At 38.6% G+C, this 23,744-nt stretch overlaps 1 protein-coding gene across 1 annotated transcript in view; it reads left to right on the forward strand.

Annotated features, from left to right (window-relative positions):
• The first annotated feature begins 1,499 nt into the window (after nt 1-1,499).
• Nucleotides 1,500-23,744, forward strand: part of tarbp1 (TAR (HIV-1) RNA binding protein 1) — a 28,770-nt gene continuing 6,525 nt past the window's right edge. The window contains exons 1-21 of the mRNA XM_008124169.3: nt 1,500-2,366; nt 4,678-4,775; nt 5,818-5,887; nt 6,359-6,507; nt 7,380-7,432; nt 8,660-8,757; nt 9,669-9,804; nt 10,711-10,807; nt 11,509-11,598; nt 13,396-13,531; nt 16,098-16,197; nt 17,419-17,594; nt 18,422-18,519; nt 19,492-19,653; nt 19,985-20,175; nt 20,584-20,833; nt 20,918-21,106; nt 21,597-21,796; nt 21,979-22,050; nt 23,071-23,191; nt 23,284-23,394. Coding sequence (XP_008122376.2) covers nt 1,523-2,366; nt 4,678-4,775; nt 5,818-5,887; nt 6,359-6,507; nt 7,380-7,432; nt 8,660-8,757; nt 9,669-9,804; nt 10,711-10,807; nt 11,509-11,598; nt 13,396-13,531; nt 16,098-16,197; nt 17,419-17,594; nt 18,422-18,519; nt 19,492-19,653; nt 19,985-20,175; nt 20,584-20,833; nt 20,918-21,106; nt 21,597-21,796; nt 21,979-22,050; nt 23,071-23,191; nt 23,284-23,394 — 3,441 coding nt within the window. The 5' untranslated portion in view covers nt 1,500-1,522. The remainder of the gene's footprint in view (nt 2,367-4,677; nt 4,776-5,817; nt 5,888-6,358; nt 6,508-7,379; nt 7,433-8,659; nt 8,758-9,668; nt 9,805-10,710; nt 10,808-11,508; nt 11,599-13,395; nt 13,532-16,097; nt 16,198-17,418; nt 17,595-18,421; nt 18,520-19,491; nt 19,654-19,984; nt 20,176-20,583; nt 20,834-20,917; nt 21,107-21,596; nt 21,797-21,978; nt 22,051-23,070; nt 23,192-23,283; nt 23,395-23,744) is intronic.

Below are 23,744 nucleotides of genomic sequence, written 5' to 3' on the forward strand. Positions count from 1 at the left end.
CATGGGTCCACCAGGAGAAAGGTGGCATAGAAATTCCTGAAATAAATAAAATCTTGGAAATGTCTGTTATTATCTTACAAAGCATCTCTTTTTCATAACAGATGTTGTGTCCCCGTACATTTTATGTATGTAACCAGATTTATTTATGCGCCCATATCTCTTATAAGAGGTTGGTTGAACCTCTGGTTTGTTACTAAAAGTGAATTACTGTGTTGCAAAATGATGCCTGTCTGCAAAGTGTGCCACTAACATGAAAGGTTTGGAAGGCATAGATTTGGAACGTGGCTCCAGGTGCAATTCACTCAGTTGTGGATGGTGGACTCTGTGGATGCAGAATAGATCCAACTCATAAACATTGTGATAGAACGGGAATGGGAAAATATCTGTTCTGCCAGATGCTGCTAAAGATGTTAACAGCCAATTAACTACAACTTATTATTAAAATAGGAGTTGCAATCTAACAATACTCCTTCAGAGGCCACAGATCCCTCTCTCTTTATGGCCCCATTTATGGCCCCAAAAGTGATGCTGTGGGAGGAGATAGGCCAGGCATGTGCAAACCTTGGCCCTCCAGGTGTTTTGGACTTCAACTCCCACAGTTCCTAACAGTTGGTTTCCTATTAGGAATTGTGGGGGTTGAAGTTCAAAACACACGGAGGGCCGAAGTTTGCCCATGCCTGAGATAGGTGGTGCATCTACACCAGGCCTGGGCAAACTTCAGCCCTCCCTCCAGGTGTTTTGGACTTCCAACTCCCACAATTCCTAACAGGCCCAGGTTTGCACAGGCAGGCCTACATTGACCCTATAATGCATACATGTCACTGTAAGAAGAGGCACCAGCCAAAGACAACCAATGTGTTGTGTAGGCTTTCATGGCCAGATCAATGGTTGCTGTGAGTTTTCTGGGCTGTATGGCCATGTTCCAGAAGCATTCTCTCCTGATGTTTCGCCCACATCTATGGCAAGCTTCCTAAGAGGTTGGGAGGTCTGTTGGAAACTAAGCAAGGGAGGTTTATATATTTGTGGAAGGTCCAGGGTGGGAGAAAGAACTCTTGTCTGTCTGAGGCAGGTGGTTTGAAGCTGCAAGGCTATTCAATACTAATCAAGGTGATTAATTGCAACATTCACACTTGCCTCAAACAGACAAGAGTTCTTTCTCCCACCCTGGACATTCCACAGATATATAAACCCCACTTGCCTGGTTCCCAACAGACCCCTCAACCTCTCAGGATATCTGCCTTAGATGAAGGCGAAACGTCAGGAGAGGATGCTTCTGGAACATTGCCATACAACCAGGGAAAACTCACATCAACCCAAAGACAACTAGCTTTCCCCGCGCCCTCTTTCGGGGGCTGAGGAAAGACACGGGAAGAGCCGCCTAGCAACCGTTTGACCAATCCCAGGGCTCCCTCGCAAAGGCGCGGGGGGGGGGGGAGGGAGGAAAACGCTGGGCAGGAGGTGAGCCGCGGCGGATGTTGACATTTGGGCACGCGCTGGGCTCCGCCCCTTCCGCCCCTTCGCCATGGAGACGGTGCTGGCCGAAGCGCTGCTCTCCCAATGCGTGGAGCCAGGCGCCTTGCTGACGGCGGTGTGCGGCCCAGGCGGGTCCCTGTCGGCCGAGCAGGCGGAGGCGCTGCGCTTCTTGCTCGAGCTCCGCGAAGGGGAAGGAATAGCTCGGGAGGCGGCGCTGCGCCGTTGCCTTCCGGCGCTGCTCGGCGATGACGGTGGCGAGGAAGCCACGGAGGAGGAGAGCCGGCGGGTGGTGCGTGCCGCGGGCCGGGCCCTCCGGCGCTGCGTTTACCTCTGCGGGGCCCCGCTGGCGGAGCGGCTGGCCCGCGAGGCCCTCACGGCGGGGGCGCGAGGCGGGGAGCGCCGGCGCGTGGAGGCCGCCGTGGAGGTCCTGTCCGCCGTGGCCGCTTCGCTGGAGGAGCCGGCGCTGCTGAGGGAGGTCGTGGAGACCGCCCTGGGGCTTCTGTGGGGGCACGAGGACGAGTGGGATGCCACTCGGGTGGCCGGGAGGCTCCTGGCGGCCTTGGGGAGGAACACCGCCGCGCTGGGCCTCGTCTGGGAAGGGCTGATGCAGCCGCCGCCGCCCCCACTCCCGGAGGCCCCTCAGCGGGCGAGGCGGGCCCTGCTGGCCCTGAGCGCCCTCGCCGACGCCCTGCTCCCGAAGGACGGAGCCGGGGCTGCCCCAGGCCTGGATGCCCGCCGCTGCAGGCGCTTCTGGGAAGCGGTGCAGGAGGGGCTGGTGGCCCGCGACGCCCTGGACAGGAAGAGGGCCCGCTATCTCCTGAAGTGCGCCGTGGACGCCTCCCGCCAAGGCCGCCTCGGGGACTGCCACGGAGGACAGGAGCCAGAGGAAAGCGGTGGGTGCTTGAGGGTGCACCAGCAGGGGAGAATTCACGCGCCTTAACGTCTTACTTCCGTTCCTTGTCTCCCCTTCCCCAAGGAACTTGACATACTGCTTGTGTGTCAAGCACAGTGGAAAGCGGTTACAAATAGGAAACCCCCTTACAGTTCTCCTACAGCAGTGGTTCCTAACCTTTTTTAAAAACGAGTGCCCACTATGACCAGGGACCACTCTCCAACATTAGTATCAAAAGGGTTACAAATCAATTTTTGGTCATTCGGTTTGGTTATTTGGGGTGCTGATTCAGAAAATTGCATTGGATAGACTACATCAGCTCTAGTTTGATACAGAACATATGCCATCCAGTAGTCGCCATCTGCTCGCCCACAGAAAACCATATTTAATAATCTAGAGCTGATGTGGTCTAGCCAATGCAATTTTCTGAATCAGCACCCCAAATAACCCCAGGAACAGGGTTAAAAGCAAAGACACAAAGGCGCCACATGGCCTCCAGGCGCCACATGGAATTGCTCCATTCAGGGAGAGGGAGGAAGAGGAGGAGGAGAAGCAGCTGTCGGGAGGCTTGTTGTCACGCCTTTCATGGGTAGTCAGCCTCTCCCCTTCTGACATCCTTTGGCACTGTAAGAGGATTTTGCGAGACCAGTCACTCTCATTGCAACAGTGTAATGACAGTGAGGCCACAGACCATATTATAGTTCTCAGGGACAACTGGAAATCAGGCTGGGAACCACTGTCCTACAATCTGCCCTCCCACACTGCCCATACATTATTATTACTGAAATAAGAGTCACTGGAGGCAAATTGAGACTAAGACAAATCAAACATAATGCAAAACATTTCTACTGTATCATAAAAACAGCTTTGAAAGTGAAGTATAGGCAGTACCCGAGTTACAAATATTCAACTTACAAATAACTCATAGTTAAGAATGCGGGTGGGACAATAGGAAGCAAGAGAAATCTATCCCTAGGAAGAGTAATCTATTCCCGGAAGAGCTATTATGGGGAAAAGGTGTCTCCGGTGAAGCTTTATCACCAATCCTTGTTTCCATAACAAGCCCAATTTTTCACAATTCAATAATCACAAGACAGAAAGTGTGAAATCTTCTGAATAGGGGTACAGGCAGCAAAACATACCACAGGGATTCCCCATGCTATGAAAAGCAGCTGGAGTTAGACTTTAAAAATGTACATGTTCCGACTTACAAACAAACCTACGGAACCTATCTTATCTGTATACTTTTGCCACTTGCTTGAGAGTTTTAGTTAACTGAGTGTATTCAGTGGCCAAAATGTACTAGCAAGCAGAAATAAGCTGATCCCTAACTTCTCTCATATATGGCTAGACTGTCTAATACTGCAGGTTGACACCACTTGAACTGCCACATCTCAATGCTATGGAATCCCGAGAGTTGTAGATTTAGGCAAATCTACACTGCATTATATGGACATTGTAGAGTCATATATGAAACTGCATTATATGGTCAGTATAAAACCAAAGTTCTGTCAGACTGCATTGATTTGATTCTGTAGATACACCCTTAGACGTGAACTAGAAGCGAAATGCAGGAAATCTTCCTCTTATCCAACAGATCGGGGAGTCAGAGAAATTTTAATTGGCTGAAAAGTGGATCCCAGGTTATTTTATTTTGACCACTGAACAACGTAAATGGAGACTGTCAGTTATCCAGAACTCTCAAGCAATCAGCAAAAGTTTATTAACTACAATTTAACTAAAATCTCATACTACATTCACAAGGCTGTTTTTATAAAACAGTAAAACTATTTAATCAAGTTTGTTTTGTTTTAATTGCTTTTAACTACTCTTATTTCAATAATAATAAAGTAGAAGTAACCTGTATTATGGGTGATATGGGAGAAGGGCAAATTGTAGAATAATTGTGAAATGTATAAGAGGGTTTCATATTTGTAGTGGTTTCTGTATTTACAAAACCACATGGGAGGGAAGGGTTCATGCTGTTGATGTACTTTGAGGTGAACAATGTTCAGTCCTCCAAATAAGCATAAAGTTCCCATGAGCTCCAGGCAGCATAACCTATGATAAACAGTGTTGGGAACTGTCAAGGACTGCACTTTAATCAACTCTGACCTACATTAATACTTGCTGCCCGCATGACAGCAAGGATTTTGTCCACTAAAATTAGTAGAGTGTGGCTCTGTCTTGTGTTTTAACATCTCATTGACATGGTTTTGTTATTGTTCTCATGTTAATGCACTTCGGTCTACATAGCATTTTTTACATTTTCCTAAGAGCATACAAAAACGTTTCTAATTTTTGATCAACAGGACCATATTTGTTTTGGTGGTGTACTGGAAAAAATGATCAACTTACTCAGTTTTGGGAAGATTACATTTTAATTCTGGAAATTCTGGAAGGAAACCAGGTAAAGATGTAACATTTTTACAAATCATTACTAAAAGTCTCTTCTTTGACAGAAATATAGAAAAGGAGAAGGCAGAATTCAGCAGGTGAAAATACTGTTTTATTGCTGAATGGAAATCTTATATGCTTTTAAATGTTTTAGGAGGTGCGTAGTTACAGAGAGAATGAGGGCTTTGCCCCCAGTGAGCATTTTGCCTTTCCCATGAAATTTTTCTTCAGCCTCCAAATTTCTAGAATTGGCATAGAGTGAGACAGGGAAATTTTAAAAAATTGTTCACACCTAGAATTTTGATATTGGCATTCCTTTCGTAATTATTCCTGTTCCCTTTTTTGGATGTGTATTTCTGAATATTCAGTTGATTTTTTTTAATTTACAAAATGCTAAGAAGTTGATGAGTGAAGTGAAATTTCATTAGGGGTGGTTGATTTCTTATTTTGAAGGGAGTGCACTCATTTTAACTCCTCATAACTACAGCCCTATGTAATAGTATGCATGTGGTGGGGGGAAGACTGATAGTAGAATTGTACTTTTTTCTAAGTTCTGACAAAGTACATTTTAATGCTGTTTTTTAAAGGTGTGTACACAAATACATTGTGATTTTGGAATTGAGACATTGTAAATTAGGCTGTCAGAATGTAAATCAGAATCTCTTTGTTGGTTTTGGATGAACTTTGGTAGGTTTTTAAAATTCTCATTTATTTTATGACAACAAATTTCCCAAATCCTGCTGCTACAATGGAGAAAAAAATGTCAAGAAATAGATTTTTGTGTTAAAGAAAGCTATATGCAAACCAATGAGAGGGAACCTTAGTAAGGAGACCGTGATTTATATAGCAGTTGCTCTGTTTTTTGACATTCAGATATGTGCACTTGAGGTCTCATTCTAAATACAGACTTTTTGCACTTGAATGATACTAATAAAATAGATATACAAATTTAGAAATCTGCCCATCTTTGTAACTCATTGTAGAAGTCAATATATAGTTCGTAGCTTTTTATTTACAGAGTAAATTAATATACTTTTGTGTGTTTCCCTTTTTAGATTCATGTTATGAAGCCAGTATTGCCTAAATTAAATAGTTTATATGAACATGCACTATCAGAACAAAAAGGTAAGCCTGTTTCATAGTTAGTTCCATTTAACCATTGCTTGGTTGTTCTATAACACAAGTAATCATTTACCAGAATAAATTGGTTGTAACATTTTGTGATATAAAAATTATATGAATGAATGGATCCCTAGAAAGTCTTGATGCCTGTTTACAACCAGTTTACACTGTGGCTGGCCAGAGAATTGTTAGATTGTGGTGAATTATCAGGACTGCATTCTGTTAAATATACAAACAAAATGTGTGCATCAAAGAATTGGTTTTCTGGCTATTCTTTAAAAAAAATTAGAGGTAATGGCACATGGCTACCATATGGAATGTGAGAATGTTTTTATGTAATCTCTGATAAATATCTTGTGGTAATTGAATGATGATATATAGAGATGATATGTTCTTTCTTCTGTATTACAGTGTTGAGAGATAGGTAATACCCTGATGCTAATGTACCTTTTTTCTCTTCTTTTTCCAACACAGATTGTTGGGTGTTTCATCCTTCATGGCACATGTGTATTTACAAACGGATGTTTGAGAGTGAAAACAAAACATTGGCAAAAGAAGGTGTTGTTCACTTTCTTGAAATCTGGCAAACAAAATGTCTTCCCACATCACCAGGATTTTCAGAGGTATGATTTTCTTTCCTTTAATTTCTCTTTGAACTCCTTTGTCAGTGTAGTGTGGAAGAAGGGGAATTAAAATCTTTTTGACTTGATTTGGTGAAGCCATTCATACTTTAGGCAAAGATCACAAAAGTTACCCAGGGGACAAATGAACAGCATGCTCTGGAGACCTAAGGGGAGCATGAAGAAAATACATGAGTATTATTTTTCTTCATTTGGTGTACATACTGTCTCTCTTACTCTGATTATGAGGGCAGGAGTGCACATAGTCTCCTGGTTATATTAACATTTGCATATAAACTGATGTGAGGGGACTTTGGTAAGGGATTGTGATTCATTTAGGCAGATATCCTATTTTCCCCAATGAAGCTCATTGTACAAGGAACCATGGCAGCTCAAAAACCATTAATTGTGGAAAGAAGGTTATGATTTGTTAATCACACACATCAATCTCATAAGGCTCATTCAGTTTTGGAATGTGGGAAAATAAAGAGCGTTAGTATCATACCTTCTATGATATTTTCAACTATCGCACACGTTTTTAAAAAGCAGGAATAATCTGTTCACCTTATCTTTATACAGTTGGGGAAATATTTTTACTTCTATTTATTCAAATATTCATAATTCAGTTAATTTTAAATTTTAAATACCTTTATAATATTTATAAACCTCACTCATAATTGAATCAATTCATAATTCAAAATATTTTGCAGTTAAGTTTTTACAAATCAGAGCTAAAGTTATTATTTTGTAAATGCAAACATACTGATATTGATTCTTGATAAAAGATGAAAGGTGGGATAAAAATAAGGTAAATATATAAATAAAATCATTATTGTCTACTGTTCCTTTAATGCAAATGTAATTTCTTTCTTTAGTTTGTTATTGGCCCATTAATGGATGCTCTTTCCGAAAGTTCTCTTTATAGCAGGTAATACATTATTTATTGAAAACAATAAATAGTTTCTTTAGATGTTAAAAGATAACTGTCTCTTGGGGAAGCTGGAAAGAAAAAGCTGGAATATGTACGTAACAGATCTAAGATGTCATAACTACTGGTTGATGATAAAAATAGAGAAAAGCTCCAAAATATTTCATCTTGTGTTCTGTTGGGGTATAAGTCTTGATCATTAATTTAGGTAATCAATGAATTTACTAGTTCAGGGCATGCTAGAGACTAACCTGGTTCTGATTCCCTGATACCATCTTGGATCCAGGAATAATTGTATACAAGGAGGTTGATGGGAGAAAAGCAGGTTCCTGATCCTCTTCCTTAAAAGCTCTCATGTGCATTGAATCCCTCCAGACTGGATGCATAATTATATGGGAATGCAGAATAAGCAAAGTTGGGGTGAAGGCTTCTTCACAGAAGGCCTCTTTTGAACACAGAAAGCATTGTTGGCTGATCTTTCAGTACTCCTCCTTGAACCTATTTCAGTCAGCTGGATCCTCTAACATGGAAAGGGTTTATTTTGAAGTGGATGGGGAACTGCTGAGGAGAGGATAGGGCAGGCCTTTTGCATGCATTTATTTCTAGATTCAAAACATTAAAGTTTTTGTTAATTATGTTAGCTTGCTTTGTAATACAAATATATGTATGAACACTATCTCTAATGTTCTAGATCAGCTACTTAGTTATATATGCATAGCTATGTAATGTCATCTGACCTGACCCCTCTCAAGCCCACCTTAAACAGCTAGCATCCACATCAGGCAAATAAAATTGTTCAGCTGCTGATTGGAGCCAAAGGGGCATTATGTTTCTAGTCCTCTGCCACGAGCACATTATGCTGACATGGCAAATAGTAACAGAGCCATATTTCTGATTGTTGCTGGTGCTACGAGTGGGATATGTGATCCACCTTGCACCTGTCGGAAGCTGAGCAGATCTTTGCCTAACACAGCTGCTGACTTTTAAGGTGGGCTTTGAAAGCATTTATGTAGTCTTTTTATAAGACTATAAAGTCTGAACACAAGAGCAGTTATAGATCTGTAACTGGATTCCAAGTCTGCTATTGCAGTACAGAATGCTAGCCTTTTTATAGAGTTGTTAGCAGTATACAGAATTATTTGCATGATTAACAATAAACTGAAAATTTTAAAACACTTGAGAGCCTTGACTTAATTTCCACTACTGTTTTTCTTTGGTTATTATCAGGTCACCGGGTCAAAATATAGGAACCTGTCCTCCATTAGGATTGAAGCTTCAGGCATTCTTGGCTACTTTCTTTACAAACCTCCCAGCAGAAGAAAAACGTATGTTAAGGATTTTGGTTTGAAATCACATGAAAACCCATTCTTCATGTTAGACCTTATTCCATGCAGTTCAAATGGGAAATTGGTCACAGAGAGAAAGCAGTTACTCAAATATGCATGTGAATTGTAGATCTGGACCATGAGAAACTATCTGACTTACGTTGTCAGTTTGTCTCACTGTTAGGTTTGACATTGAACATGTATGCAGCAGGTGTTTACAACTGCAGAGCAGAAATCTTTCTAGTTGCTTTTTACTCCCAGAAAGATACTCAGCATTGTCTGGATGTTTTTGATTCTGCTCCTGCTGTATAAACAGCTCCCCTGAATTCGGCACTGGTCTAAGGCAACAGTGGTCTGAATCAGCCCTGAATTTAGATGATTGTACATGATTCCTTAGTCTGATGCTCTTAATACGATGGTATTTCCACCATAGGCCTATAGCATTTGATTTGTTTTTCACTAGAACCATAAAGTTCACAACAGTTGAAAAAGGTAGGTATAGTATTTTGGAGCCAAGTAGAGCTGAGTACATGTTTAGCCCAATAATGTGTTTCCAATACTGACACTGGTGTTCATTCACAAAACTTTTCATGCATGTTCCAACTCTCAAGCAAGATTTATCTGGTATCTACCCACTCCCATACGGTAGCTCTTCCACTGGATATGTGCATTGTCACATTGTTTCTAGCTATTGTTTTCTGTATCTTTTTCTCTGCTGTTATGTACAGTTATGTCGAACAAGTTGTCTGTTGGTGAATTTAGACCAGATTTAGTGAAAGGAACAGTTAAATTTAAAGAATGTATTCCAAGTTTTTGTTGGGGAGAAAAACCCATATTCTCTGCTATTTAATGTTAAAGTTAGAATTGTTTTATATTTGTTATAAAATACATTTTTTAAATTTCTTGTTAAGGTACTTTTTTGTTAAAGTTCATACAGAAGATGAGCAATAGACACTGGTGTGCTGTTCCCATTTTGTTTTTCTCCATGGCCTTGGCCCATATTCCACCATATAGAGCTCTGGATGTTGCAGGACTCTTAGCTCTGAGGTAACATTCTCAGTTGTCTTTGTAAGATGTTCTAAGCCCTTGGCTCATTATTTAATTTTTCAAAGGGTGTATGTGTGGGAATTTCTGCTCATATCTCACTGCTGCCTACACTAAACGTAGGCTTAACAAATAATTCTGCCATTGCTACAAATGTGAGGTTTGCACTATTTATGTGATGTTTCCACCAATGGAGAAACAAGTCTGGGGCTTCCCATTGAGGCAATCACAAACATTACCCCAACTGTAGGAAATATTCCCAAGCAATCCCAGCACTGGTCAGGTGTGTAAATCTTGACAGTTAACTCACCCAATGGGACAGCTTCATGGTGTTCTTTGAAAAAACTCAGTGTGAGGGCTTTTTCTTCCTTGCCTTGTGTGACAACAACTGTGGGTGTTACTCAAGACTTAGATGAGGATTTATACTACTCTAATCCCAAACACAATACTCCCTTTCCACATTCAGTGCTACCACCACAAACATCTTGTCTGAAACCAAGCTCTCAGAATGATAGTGATTCTAGATACCAGAAGTACATCAAATAGTGTTTACAGAGATTAAACATAAAGCATCAGATTATTTATACGTAAAAATAAAAACATAACACTTTCTCCAGTCAGACGCTTACTACTCACTCACCTCAACTACTTTCTCTCACTACAGCCCTAGTCTCCCTCAGTCCTCTTGAACTTTTTCAGCTTCACGTTTCTCAAATCAATGATAAAAGGTGAACATGCACCCCTCAGACTTGACTGTCAGTTGTCCCCTGCAAATCTCAAAACATCCACCAATCAACATTCGCATCAGCACTCCATTTCTCTCCCCTCCTAACAGATCCTTATACATGATAAATCAGCAATTTGTTAATATGTTAACCCGTAACATCTTAGTATTGCATCCATTTGCAGAGATGTCTTGCAGTGTACTATGATCACACATCAGATTCTCCTGCGAGGAACAGCCCAATGTTATCTCCTTCAAGCAGCCATACACTTGACAGATATAGTAAGTATTGTTATTTTTAACTACAGTTACAGTATGTGTTGGGAAATGATTCTGTTCAATATAGATAATTTATTTTCTAAAGCTTCTATAAAATGTTGTTTTTTGTTATATTTAAAGATACAGAAATTTTGAAGAAGGGTCTAACCAGTGGAAGAGAGTTCCCCAGCCTGGGAGCAGCCATTTGCAAAGGCTCTCTCCCATATCCTCACCAGATGTGAGAAAGTTCTCCCTTGAAGATCTTTAACTTTGGGCTAGATTGTATAAGCAGATATAGTCTCCTTATACTGTGTTATTCTTATTAATCAGTGGAAAGATCTCAGGTTACTGCATAGTTTTTATCTTTTTGAAAATGAATGTAGCGTGTGTCCTTATAATTGAGAACGAACTGAATTGGGCCCTGAACACGTCTAACAGTTTTCATTTCAGTTAAATGAATCTTCAAGGTGTTTTTTTTAACATTGAAATTGCCTTTCCCCCCAGCTATGATGAAAGATTATGCTTTACAAAATCTTGGTAATATACTTTTAAAATTAAGAATGACTGTTAATTTTAGACATTCACAATACTTTCTCTGTGCTGGGAAAATAAACAGACTCATACCCAATTTTACTGTAATTTTTAAAGTGACAGTATGCTATGTTTAAGTGAAATACTGAAGGCAATACTTGTTTTCTAAATTTTTGTTTCTAAATTTTTTTAAGGAGATGGTATCCCTTTCAGATATTTCAAACCTCATTGTATGTCTAAGACCAGAAGAATCATTAAGCAGAGGAACAATTTTGTGGAGAAAGGTAAGAGAAACCAAATATATATTGGCTGGAATCCTGTTGGTAATATGACTTGAGTAATATGTGTACACACACACACACACACACACACCTTTTTTTGATCTTGTACAAGGATATGGTCGTCTCTTTGATCAGTATCCATATGATCTTTTAGAAGCTTTGTTTCAACTAACTATTTAATCACAAAAATAAAAATGCAGTACAGTTAAATCTGTTCAGCAGAATAGAGGTAAGTTGGAAATCTCATAAAAATAGTAGTAATGCTTTTATTACTGATATTTTACCTTTGTGTCAGGTGCTCAAAGGGAAAATATTGTGGTCATCAGATCCTCACTTTTCATGAGTGCTTCTTCATTGGGGATAACAACAACAACAACTTTATTTTTATACCCTGCCTCCATCTCCTTGAAGGGAGAGGCGGCTTACATGGGGTCGAGCCCAGGTAAATACAATAACAAAATAAAACACATCAAATGAAAAAACATGCGCAATTATAAAATTTTAAACATTAACATATAAAGATAAAATGGCAAGCTTAATAAAACAGTATTTAAACATGACAATAAAAGTCATAAAAATGAACTGGGCAAAGTGCGCCAAGTGAATTTTGTAAGCACGAGGTACTTGATAAAGTGCTGCAAATACTCTGGGGCAGAGAGTTCCACTGCCTCTCACAGTGAGGAAGTTCTTCCTAATGTTCAGGTGGAATCTCCTTTCCTATAGTTTAAAACCATTGTTTCGCATCCTAGTCTCCAGGGCAGCAGAAAGCAAGTTTGCTCCCACCTGTCCATGACTTCCCCTCACATATTTATACATGGCTATCATGTCTTCTCTCAGCCTTCTTTTCTGCAGGCTAAACATGTCCAGCTCTTTTCAGCCACTCCTCATAGGCTTGTTCTCCAGACCCTTGGATCATTTTCGTTGTCATAGTTGTGTGTGGGTCTTAAACCATTTAGAGCTTTAAGAGAAACTAATAGTATTTTGAATTGGGTTCAGAGGAGTTATCCAGTGGGAAAAGCTGCCGTAAAACTAGATATTCTGTGCAAAAATTAGCTAAGTCAGTGAAATCTTTAGAAGAGCTTTGCAAACATTTTTAGACACACTTTTTAGACTTCCATCTTTTTATGACACAGTCGTTCAATTTTACCAGCAAATCGGAGGTTGAACCAACCCCTTATCAGAGATACGGACACATACATAAATTGTAATAACAAAATATATGAGTCACAACATATTTTATGAAAATCTTTCATTTATAGTTTTGAAACGCATATGATTTATTACTTATTTCACATACTTGGTTTTTTTAAATCACATTCACACCTACATACTTCAGACAGCACACCAATGTGTTGTGACACACAGTTTGGAAAGCTCTGCTCTAGAGGCTTCATATTGTACTTACTAAAATATCTGTACCACTTTCAGAGTCAACGCACTTGTTAATACAGATAATTTATCACAGTATCGCTCACAGAGCCAAACTATATTGTTATAATATAATTCTACTAGTTCATGTTTTGGTTTTCATGTATCCTATCCTAGCGTCCTGGAAGAAAGGATGAATTGAAATATTTATAATTAATAATGTTAATAACAGCACAGTAATACGCTTAGTTTTGAGCTGTGTGCAGGCAAGTCAAATCTTAGAACTAGCTCATATCTGAATGAATTGCTGAATATTTGATTCAGAAGATTTTATTGTAATATGAAATGTTCTTTACTTGTAAGTTGGTAAACATAGCTGTCTAAAATAAAACAGTATGGTGATGGATTGAAACATACCTTTTTTTTTTTTAGCTTTGTGATTGGTTGTATGTAAATGACATGCATTTTCGAAAGCCTTTAAACTGTAATGTGCCTCCAGACAAAACCAGATTGAGTGTTCATGTGCAATTTCTTTTGGAAGATTACCTCAAAACACCTATGGCTAGTTGTAAGTAATACATAATTACTATTACGTTGTAGCTAATGAAGTCTGTTAAAGCAGGAAATATATTCATAAAATAGTTGTCTTCCCTTTTATCAAAATTAAGAGTTATTTAAGCACTGTATGAAAAGTGTTTGGGACACTCTTTGATGAGTGATACTGTTTTGGAGTGATGTTTTGGGAATGCTTTTATGTATGAAATGGGAAACAAATGAAGATTGGTCATTTTCTTTCACTTTGGAAAAATGGGAAAAATCATTTACAGCCTAATGTTTTCAGTAGAAAAATTCTTCACAAAGTATTATTGCTGAAGTCAAGCAGGTTTTGATTGGTCTCGATTGGTAGTTTGAAGTTACACAAAAAACCCTACTTTGTGAGTGGCCAGTTTCACTGTTCTGTTCTTTCAATAAAGCCATCAAATTTCTGAATATAAAAGAGACCTCTTTTCAGATATTTATAAAGATCATGATCCAAAGAGATATGTAGAGAACTACACGCCAAAGGGTTTTTTTAATATGTGTGTTTGGCAAATTATTATTATTATTATTATTATTATTATTATTATTATTATTAATTCATTTCTATCCTGCTTTTCTCCCATTGGTGGGTCTCAAAGTGGCATACAACGTTTAAAACAATACAAATACATTGACACACAATACATAATTAACTAAACATCATATACAAATATAAAAATAATCCGATGTAACACATCATATCAATTAAACAATTAAAACTTACAGTAGGTACCATTTAAAAGTATCCATAACCTCCAGCCACTGAGGTTATTTGTAAAACTAAAAAATTATATAGCTCCTAAGACATCTCTTTTCAGGTCATATTGCAGTGGTGAAATTCTACCAGTGGTTATCCGGCAGGGCCTGTCATTATTTGTTTGGGAAGGCCTAGTTCCACAGGAAAGGTGTATGTATATATAAAAGGGTAATGAAATTTCGGCCTAGGACAAAACAACAAAACTACACATCCCAGAAACACTAAACTTGGCAGCACGACCCCTCATCCATGCCTCTACGTTCATACAATAAAAAGAAAAGAAAAATAAAGTCCTAATTAAAGGGAGAGGAATAATTGCTTTCATCCAATTGCTGCCAGTTAGAAGGCTAAGCTCCGCCCACTTGGTGTCCCAGCAACCCACTCACCCCAGGGGACAGGCAGAGTTAGGCCTCACTTAGGCCTCTTCCATACTACCTATAAAATACAGATTATCTGATTTCCCATACCACCATACTTCGCCACAGCAACGTGTGGCCGGGCACAGCTAGTATATATATAAAATCATAGAATAGTAGAGTTGGAAGAGACCCCATGGGCCATCCAGTCCAACCCCCTGCCAAGTAGCAGGAAATCGCGTTCAAAGCACCCCCAACAGATGGCCATCCAGCCTCTGCTTAAAAGCCTCCAAAGAAGGAGCCTCCATCACAGCCCGGGGGAGAGAGTTCCACTGCCAAACAGCTCTCGCAGTGAGGAAGTTCTTCCTGATGTTCAGATGGAATCTCTTTTCCTGTAGTTTGAAGCTGTTGTTCCACGTCCTAGTCTGCAGGGCAGCAGAAAACAAGCTTGCTCCCTCCTTCCTATGACTTCCCTTCACGTATTTGTATATGGCTATCATGTCTCCTCTCAGCCTTCTCTTCTGCAGGCTAAACATGCCTAGTTCTTTAAGCCGCTTCTCATAGGACTTGTTCTCCAGACCCTTGATCATTTTAGTTGCCCTCCTCTGGATGCTTTCCAGCTTGTCAGCATCTCCCTTCATTTGCGGTGCCCAGAATTGAACACAGTATTCCAGGTGTGGTCTGACCAAGGCAGAATAGAGGGTTAGCGTGACTTCCCTGGATCTAGATGCTATACCCCTATTTATGCAGGCCAGAATCCCGTTGGCCTTTTTAGCAGCCGCATCACATTGTAGGCTCATGTTTAACTTGTTGTCCACAAGCCTACAATGTGATGCGGCTGCTAAAAAAGCCAACAGGATTCTGGCCTGCATAAATAGGGGTATAGCATCTAGATCCAGGGAAGTCATGCTACCCCTCTATTCTGCCTTGGTCAGAATATATATATATATATATATATATATATATATAATTTGTGAATGAAAGGCCAGTAAGAAGGGGGCTGATCGTACCTCACTAGGAAGGGAGTTCCAGAGCCGTGGCGCCACCACCAAAAAGGCCCTCTCTCTAGTTCCCACCAAATGTGCCTGCGATGATGGTGGGACCGAGAGAAGAGCCTCTCCTGAAGATCTCAAGGCTCAAGTGGGTTGGTAGGAGGAGATACGGTTTGATAAAATCAATGTTTTTGTTAGGCATTCAATCAAATAAAGAAATGATTTTGATTCTTCTCAAAATACTTCCTTGTGGAGCTTAAAGGATTTTAATCTATTTTAAAATGTAGTACGTTACTTGTAGGGAGAATAGTTGAGATGAATAATTAAGCTCCAGTTGAACTGGTGATGAAATAACAGAATTTATTATGAAATGATGTATCTTAATCACATGTATTCAAGCATACCCATGCAAATTTACTTTGAACAACTAATCATCATTATTATTTTTAGTATCAGAAAATTGCCTTCTGCCAGACTGGTCTGATGCAAAACTTATTGCTGTAATGATTCTTCTGGCTGCAGACGTGGAAGATATGAAGAATGAATACAGGTAGATATAATTCAAAAATAGTTTACTTCACTCTTCAACCAAAAAGACTTTCAGATGCTCACTAGTAAAGCGATAGAATTCAAAGACATAGCCATATTAACCCGGACTATCAGATGCAGAGGGATGTTACGGCACCTCAACAACCAATTGAGCCAATGAAGCATAAGTTTTGTAGACTGTCTGCTTCCTCTAATGAAATATGCATTCTAATAATGAGTTTCTGCCTTCAATCTTGCAGCCTAAGAGATACAACAGAGGAAAAAGGATTGGGTTGGAGAAGGAGAAAAGTAAACTGAAGTGATAATTTATCATCCTGAAGTTCTTAATAGTGTTCTTCCTTCAAGGAGAACAGCTCCTTGCAGCTGTTCTTTTTCTTATCAGTGTAACGGGCCAAATTGATTTCTCCCTTGTTACAATGCTTTTCCTGGGTAGCAGGGAGTAATTCATCCGGCCACAATCCTTGGTTCTCTGGTCATAAGTCGGTATGTTTGTATGAATGTGCTTAAGATACTTTTATTTCCGTTGAATTTGTTACAAGATTCAGTCCACAAACCACACAAACAGACTTTCTGTATTATCCATTGTGTATAAAGTATATGGAACAGTTAGAGCTCAATGACATTAGGCAAATGTTGCATAGAACAAAGAACCCTACATTATTTTCCCAGATTCTTACTGTATTATATTTACAAAATCAGTATGTAAATAAGCTGGTGCTTAGCTTTGGGATGGTACAATTTACAAATAGACTTATGTGCAGGTATACTGATTTGAATGCTCTAAGGATCATTGGCATCTTGCACTTTGCATCAGTCTGTGTGTGGGAGGGGTTATAAAGTAAACAATTTCACAAGTTCATTTTATAACAGAACAATTGCATCCAATATGCAGTCAAATATATGTTGGGAGATCAAAATAGTTTTGACCATGTTGACTGGTGCTCATGGTACTTGAAAATATCTCAAGAATAACGCATTGGGAAAACTGTTGTAGATCAAATAATAAATCTTAAATGTGCCACAAGACTCTAGGATGCTTTGGCTGCAACAGATACACATTGCTTCCCCTTCCCAAAATTTGTGCTGTAAACTGAAGTGCCTTCTGCTTCATGCTCTGTGGAAGGTACAAATATGTATCCTCCATACTCATTTTGATGAATGCATTATCAACCCAGAAATCAAGGTTTTTTGATGTTTGTTTTTAACATTTGTTTTGTGATAGGGGCAATGTCAAAACGGAATGGGTTGAGTTGAAGTCCCTTCTAAATCCGCTACTAGATGTCTTGCTCAAACTTGGCACTAATCCATATATTTCAACACAAAAATCCGATAGAAGCTTACAGCTGCTATTGAAATTGCTACAGACTTGTTCAAGAAAACTTTCCACAGTACAAGTTGGTTAGTAGTACTTTGATTCTGCATGTTCAAAATTTCTTTCTGCAATTTTACTCTTCTCACTGGTGGGACAAAGCAGTGGGCAACTGAATAAGGCAGCCAGTTGTAACAGTTGATATGGTAACAGTAATTCATGCTCAAGTCATATGGTGGCAAAAGATTCCAGGTGTACCTGGTAAGAAGTTAAATTGTCTTTAACAAACAGACATTTAGATAGTTTTGGGATATGGACAAGTAAATATGAATATTTATCTTTCTCTTTATAATTAGGAATATGAAAAAAATTAAACAGTCTTTCTATTTTGACAGTAGACCCCAAAGCTGCTTAGAGGTGTTAGATGTTGGGACTACAGAAATCATATTTCACTATTCATTGAAAAGTACACTATTAGAGAGTTTGGATGAAATCCTACTTGTACTTATGGAAGGCTAGTATCAGTCTTATTTGCAAAAGAGTAACTTTCCAAATCTGCTCCAAGGGATAATCAGAATCACCCATTGGATTCCATCAAATATGCGCTGGACAGTTTTGTAAAATCTGCCATATATAAACTGTATTTCTTCATTTCTAAGAAACACTTTTTTCCTATATAAACATCTCTAAAAATGATGTGTGTCTTAGTATCACAGGTGTGTTTTACTGTTTTTGTTGGTGGTGGTAGTACTGAAATTAGGTCATGTCTTACAGTCGATGGCATTTTACAGTTGAAGAAAAACAGTATTTTTACTATGTTCATTATATTGTTTAGTGCATTCAGTATAATTTGCGTTTTGTAGATTTGTGAGCAATATGCACTTCTGATATTTTAATACAATGTATTTTTGCACAGATGGGATAACAACATTTCTTCAAACAACATTTATGTCTGCCACAGAAAGCATTCTGCATTTTTTTCTCAGAAGACTTACTGCACATGAATTAAACACAGTGAGTATTCACTTCAGACAAAAGCTATTTCAAAGCATTGCAGAACTTTGATTTAAAGGGAGCCAGCTTGTTTTTTGCTGCCCTGGAGACTAGGACATGGAACAGTGGCTTCAAACTACAGGAAAGGAGATTCCACCTGAACATTAGGAAGAATTTCCTCGTTGTGAGAGCTGTTCAGCACTGGAACTCACTGCCCCGGAATGTGGTAGAGGCTTTCTTTGGAGGCTTTTAAGCAGAGGCTGGCTGGCCATCTGTCAGGGGTTCTTTGAATGTGATTTTCCTGCTTCTTAGCGGGGTTGGACTGGATGGCCATGAGTCTCTTCCAACTCTATGATTTAATGATTTTATCTAATGTGTGGCAGCCTAAAAATCTAAAAACAGGAGCTTGCAGCACTGGGTTGAAAGTGGAGGGAATGATTAGTTGTAATACTGGGAGCACATGCATATATTTTATCCCTAGACTACTTTGACATGTTTTGTCAGTGCATCTGTGCCTGTCTACCAAAAAAAAGAGGAGAGGGAGGGAGGGGAAGCACCAGACCTTTGTTACTAGTCTATGAAAATTTCTGCAGGAGAGAACATTCCAAACTCCAATGAAGCACAGAGATATTTTTATGACTAGGGGCTCATACCTTAAAATGTGATGCCAGTTCTGAGTAGCAATACTCCAGACTGGCCCCTGGGACAGCTATACTGTCTCCATCTTATTGGGTGATTTGGACAACCAGGTTTAACTTCTGGTCCATCTCAGGATTTGGGGCCATTGTAGATAAGCCTTCAGTGTGGGTTACCCCAAAGGATGTCCATGTTATGTTTGAAGAGGAAAGTTGTCGAAAATCATTTGTGATGTGACATGGATGCAGGCTGTTAATGGAGTCCATGGGGAGTCATGCATCAAGTGGAGGGTTTGGTGGGGGAGTAGATTCTGGTTATAATCATTGCATAAACTTTTCAGTATACCTTTCTTTTCAGATTTCAGACCTGCAACGCTGTGATTTATATCTAGGAGTGTTGCTGGAGATAGCAAGCTTCTCTTCAGTCAGTGGCTGGAAGAAAGGACCCTTTGTCTGCAGCTTTATCTCCTCTCTGATAAATGCCTCACTCTGCAATCTGCAGGAGATGTGTGATGAAAAGGTGATTTTGAAAGTTCTAGTGCATGAAGCTGACTCAAATAACCCTTATGTACCATAGAAATAATTGCTTTGTGTAATGTATACTACTTTTGAAATGTTTATGAAACACTAGTTAGTATAAATGCAGTTTTCCTTTGCTATTAACCTGGCATTCTTTTAATATCTTCATTGCTGAAATCTAATTTTGGAGTGGACATTCAGCTCATTCTAATAGGATAGATAGATATACCTACACACACACATACAATTTTATTGATATAATTCCTAATTGATTTACCTTTCATTTGAGGGCACTTTAAAGGTGGAAATTATTTGTAAATCTTCAATTTTAGGATATACAACTTGGAAAACAGATTCAGAAAGCAGTGAGCATTGCATCACTAAGCAAAGTTTGTGAAATTATTGATCAGAAGCCAGATCTTCAGCTTCAGTTTCTACCATCTGTTGATGCCCTAAAAACAGCCATTTCCTGTACACAGCTTGACTATGTACTAAAGAAGCCTTCCTGTATGGAAAAAAGCAGGTATATATTTTCCTATCTTAGGTCAACAAAGGTTTAATGTATTTAAACACTCCAATATTCTAACTTTTTAAATCTGTCTTAATTATTACTTTAATCTTTAAAAATGCAGATTAACATAAACACTTCTTTATCTTTCTGACTTTCCAGTTCCTGATGTGTTCCTAGTAGGTAAGGACTTCAGTTAGGATTTAGCTACTGGTAATCCTGTGCTCAAAAGGACACTTATTTGGAATTTTACTTCCAGTAAATGTCTGTTGGCTTGTGCTGTAGATGATGTGCTGTTCATGGGTCTTATCTGTAATAAGATACTGAATTTAGTCTACTTTTCCTTTAGCATATTTGTAGTCTTCTTAATTTTTCTGTCAAAAATTCTTTTCAATAGACTAATACGATTTTTAACTTTTACAGTTCTCCAGAAGAGCCTGCGTCTCATCAAGGATGGGGGAAAATAGTAGCACGATTTATACATGACCAATGGGCTTGTCTTAATTTTGTTCTGAATAATCAAAGCTTTTCTAAGGAACAAAATATGGAACATTTTTTGCACAATGATGAAAATTGTATACAAACATTACAGACCGCACTGGAAGCAATGACAGTTCTTCCTTCTGATCATGTTCTACCTGTTTTTCATTGCATGAAAATACTAGTTCCCAAGGTAAATAGTGTAAATCTTGTATGATTTTATAATGTGACTTTCATTTTTTCCTTTTAAAATCTATGTTTCTTTTTCTGTCTTTAGCTCCTGGAATCTTTAGAATCTGTGTGTATACAGGCTTTTGATTTGGCATGGAAAATAATATTTTCTCTTAGCAACACACAGTTGATATTTTGGCCCAATTTAAAAGCTTTTGTTCAGTTTGTGTTTGATCCACAAGTTCTTGCTGTTGCTGCAAAGAATGAGAGTCAAGCATATACAAAGATAAAAGAGGTAAAACATTTAAACTGCTTTCGCTTTTTTGTTTTTATGTTTTTGTTTTTCTTGACAACATACAGAGGATTGTGGCTTTATTTAGATATCCCATTCCTTTGCCTTACATGTAATTTATTTTCTTCTCCCTAAAATGTGATTATATCAGGAATTATGATAATAACTTCAAATCGAATCAGCCTATTAAGCAATATTTGAAAAATAGTTTAATATCATAATTTTTTCTGAAGCTGGCAAACAGATGTAAACTGATGCTTGATTAAATTGCTTGTGGTTTAATTGTGACTTGCCTGCTATATGTATAAATGCAATGATCTTATCATAGTGAGCCAATGTATATTCATCACAATTGGCTCATTGGAGTTTTTTTCCCCCTGCATGGAACAATCTAAAGGATTGTTAGGGATAGAACAGCCTTTTACATAATCTTGGATTGCAACTTGTACATTTTTTCTTAAGATGTCCATTATTTTTTCACCTTTTCTCTCAGATCATGTTTCAGATAATCGAAATGTCTTCTACAAGAACTGGAGTCTTTAATGTGCTGTTAAGTTACTGCTGTCACTCTTGGCTATTTCCTACTCCTTCTGACACAATTGCTGCCGAAAATGCATTTTCAAATGCCAACAATTACAGTGAGCTTCTCATAGAGGCATGTCTGTTTGGAACAGTTTTCAGACGTGACCAAAGGTAACCCCCCCCCCCCCCAACTAATATTTGTCATATTTATGAATGTATGAACGATATTTGCTCTAGAATTTCATTGCTGAATTCTTGAACTATAACTGACTAATAATAATATTAGAGTGTGTAGTAAGGTTTTTAATTGTCCATCTTTCTCATTTCTCTTTTAAACACAAATTAATATCAAGACTCATTCAGGAGGTGTCTGCTTTTGTAGAAAACCTGGGTGATGAATGTGCAGCAAATGTTGTTACAGAAAGGTCAGTGTTTTGTCTTGACATTAATTATACCTGCATCCTTCGGAATATTCTATTTTGCAATTCCTCCTCTACACCTAGTTGCATTCTACTTTACTATCACCATTAGTATTCTGCCTTTTACATGTTTAATTGCTGCTTCGAATTGCTGGGGCAGTTGTTTTTACACATCATTTTGTGATTGATTTAGTTAACGTGAGCTAATTTAATTGATGTTCTTTACCATTTAGTCAATATTTCTTTTCACAACACATTTTCCTTTGTGTTTCTCTGGCCCTTATGTATATAATTTATTTGATTTAGTTGATTCAGTGTTTTAACTCATTACTATTTGGGTTCTCTTTCCCTATCTCAGCCCATGTATGTTTCAGTTTAAATTGTTTTCCAACTAATTTATTGTATATAAAACCCATTAGTCGTTTCTCCTTTGTTAATTTCCACTTCGAAACATGAATTTCTAAATTAATATTTTGCTTTCATAAAAGTACCATAATGCTTCTATTGTAAACTTCCTTTAAAAAGAACAAAAAGAGGAAAGTCACCTTTCCCCATTTTGCATGCTCACCACTGCAAGACAAAAGGCATCTGTGCCACTGTGGGCAGATATGGACAAGGGAACAATTTGAAATGGTGAAGGGTGAGAAGCAGTGCCATGATGGAAGGAGCAGAGGAGGTGATGCTTCTTTTATGTCCTTCCAAAATTTGACTTTCTGATGGCTCCTATTTTGTAAGAGCTAAGGTATAATACTAAATTCCCTTTTTAGTTTCCCACATAGACATAGAAGAGGGCTAGTTGGGAGTCAGGAAAGTGCTCTGTTGGTGTATTTTTCTTCATGTGAATTCAGATGTAAAACATTCATATTATTTGTGAAATATTCTATGTATGTTATGTATGTGTAGGCCCCACTGAATTCGCTCTCATATGTGTTAGTATTGCAACCTAAATCTGTAATGCTTTAGTGAATAAGACTGAAAACAGCGTAATATCTAATTCTTATGTATCAGTACTATAATGTATTACAGTATGAACAGAGATGACCATTATGTGAGAATTTGTGCCATCAAATTTCTCTGCTTGCTAGATGAGTCAAATACGCTGCACAAGGAATTCATAGAAGACATTGTCATGAAGTTGCTTGATAAAGTAAGAACAATAGTCCTTTTATTTTGATGATAATTGAAACAATCATTTGTATATCCTGAAGTATTCAACCTCAGTGTTTCCATTCTCTGCAGGGTGAATTCATGTTGAAATCAAAAAGTCACTATTATGTGAATTCTTTACAACACAGAATTATAAATCGATTGTGGCAGACATTGCTGGTTCTATTTCCAAAACTCCATAAGGTACTGTTTTACATACAATTTGTTGTTAACGTTTGGGTTAAAATAGAGTATTCAGTGTCATAAAATGGAATACTTAGTGCCATCAATATATGGCAGCCCTTTGCATAATATCCTTCTCTCTAATAACAAACTCAAGAGGATAAGTATCCCTCATTTCAGAAGCAAAATGTGGCCTGGGAAAATGAGACAGTAGCTTTTGTTCAGTTGTGGAACACATACTGTATATAGCAGTGGTTCTCAACCCAGGATCCAGGAGCCTCTGGGAAACACGATGTTGTCACGAGGGAGGGCGGGAGGCGAAGGACTGAAGGAATGTTGATTTTTTTTAGTTATATCCAAAATAATAATAG

The sequence above is a fragment of the Anolis carolinensis genome, chromosome 1, assembly GCF_035594765.1.
Source record: "Anolis carolinensis isolate JA03-04 chromosome 1, rAnoCar3.1.pri, whole genome shotgun sequence".
NCBI lineage: Eukaryota > Metazoa > Chordata > Lepidosauria > Squamata > Dactyloidae > Anolis > Anolis carolinensis.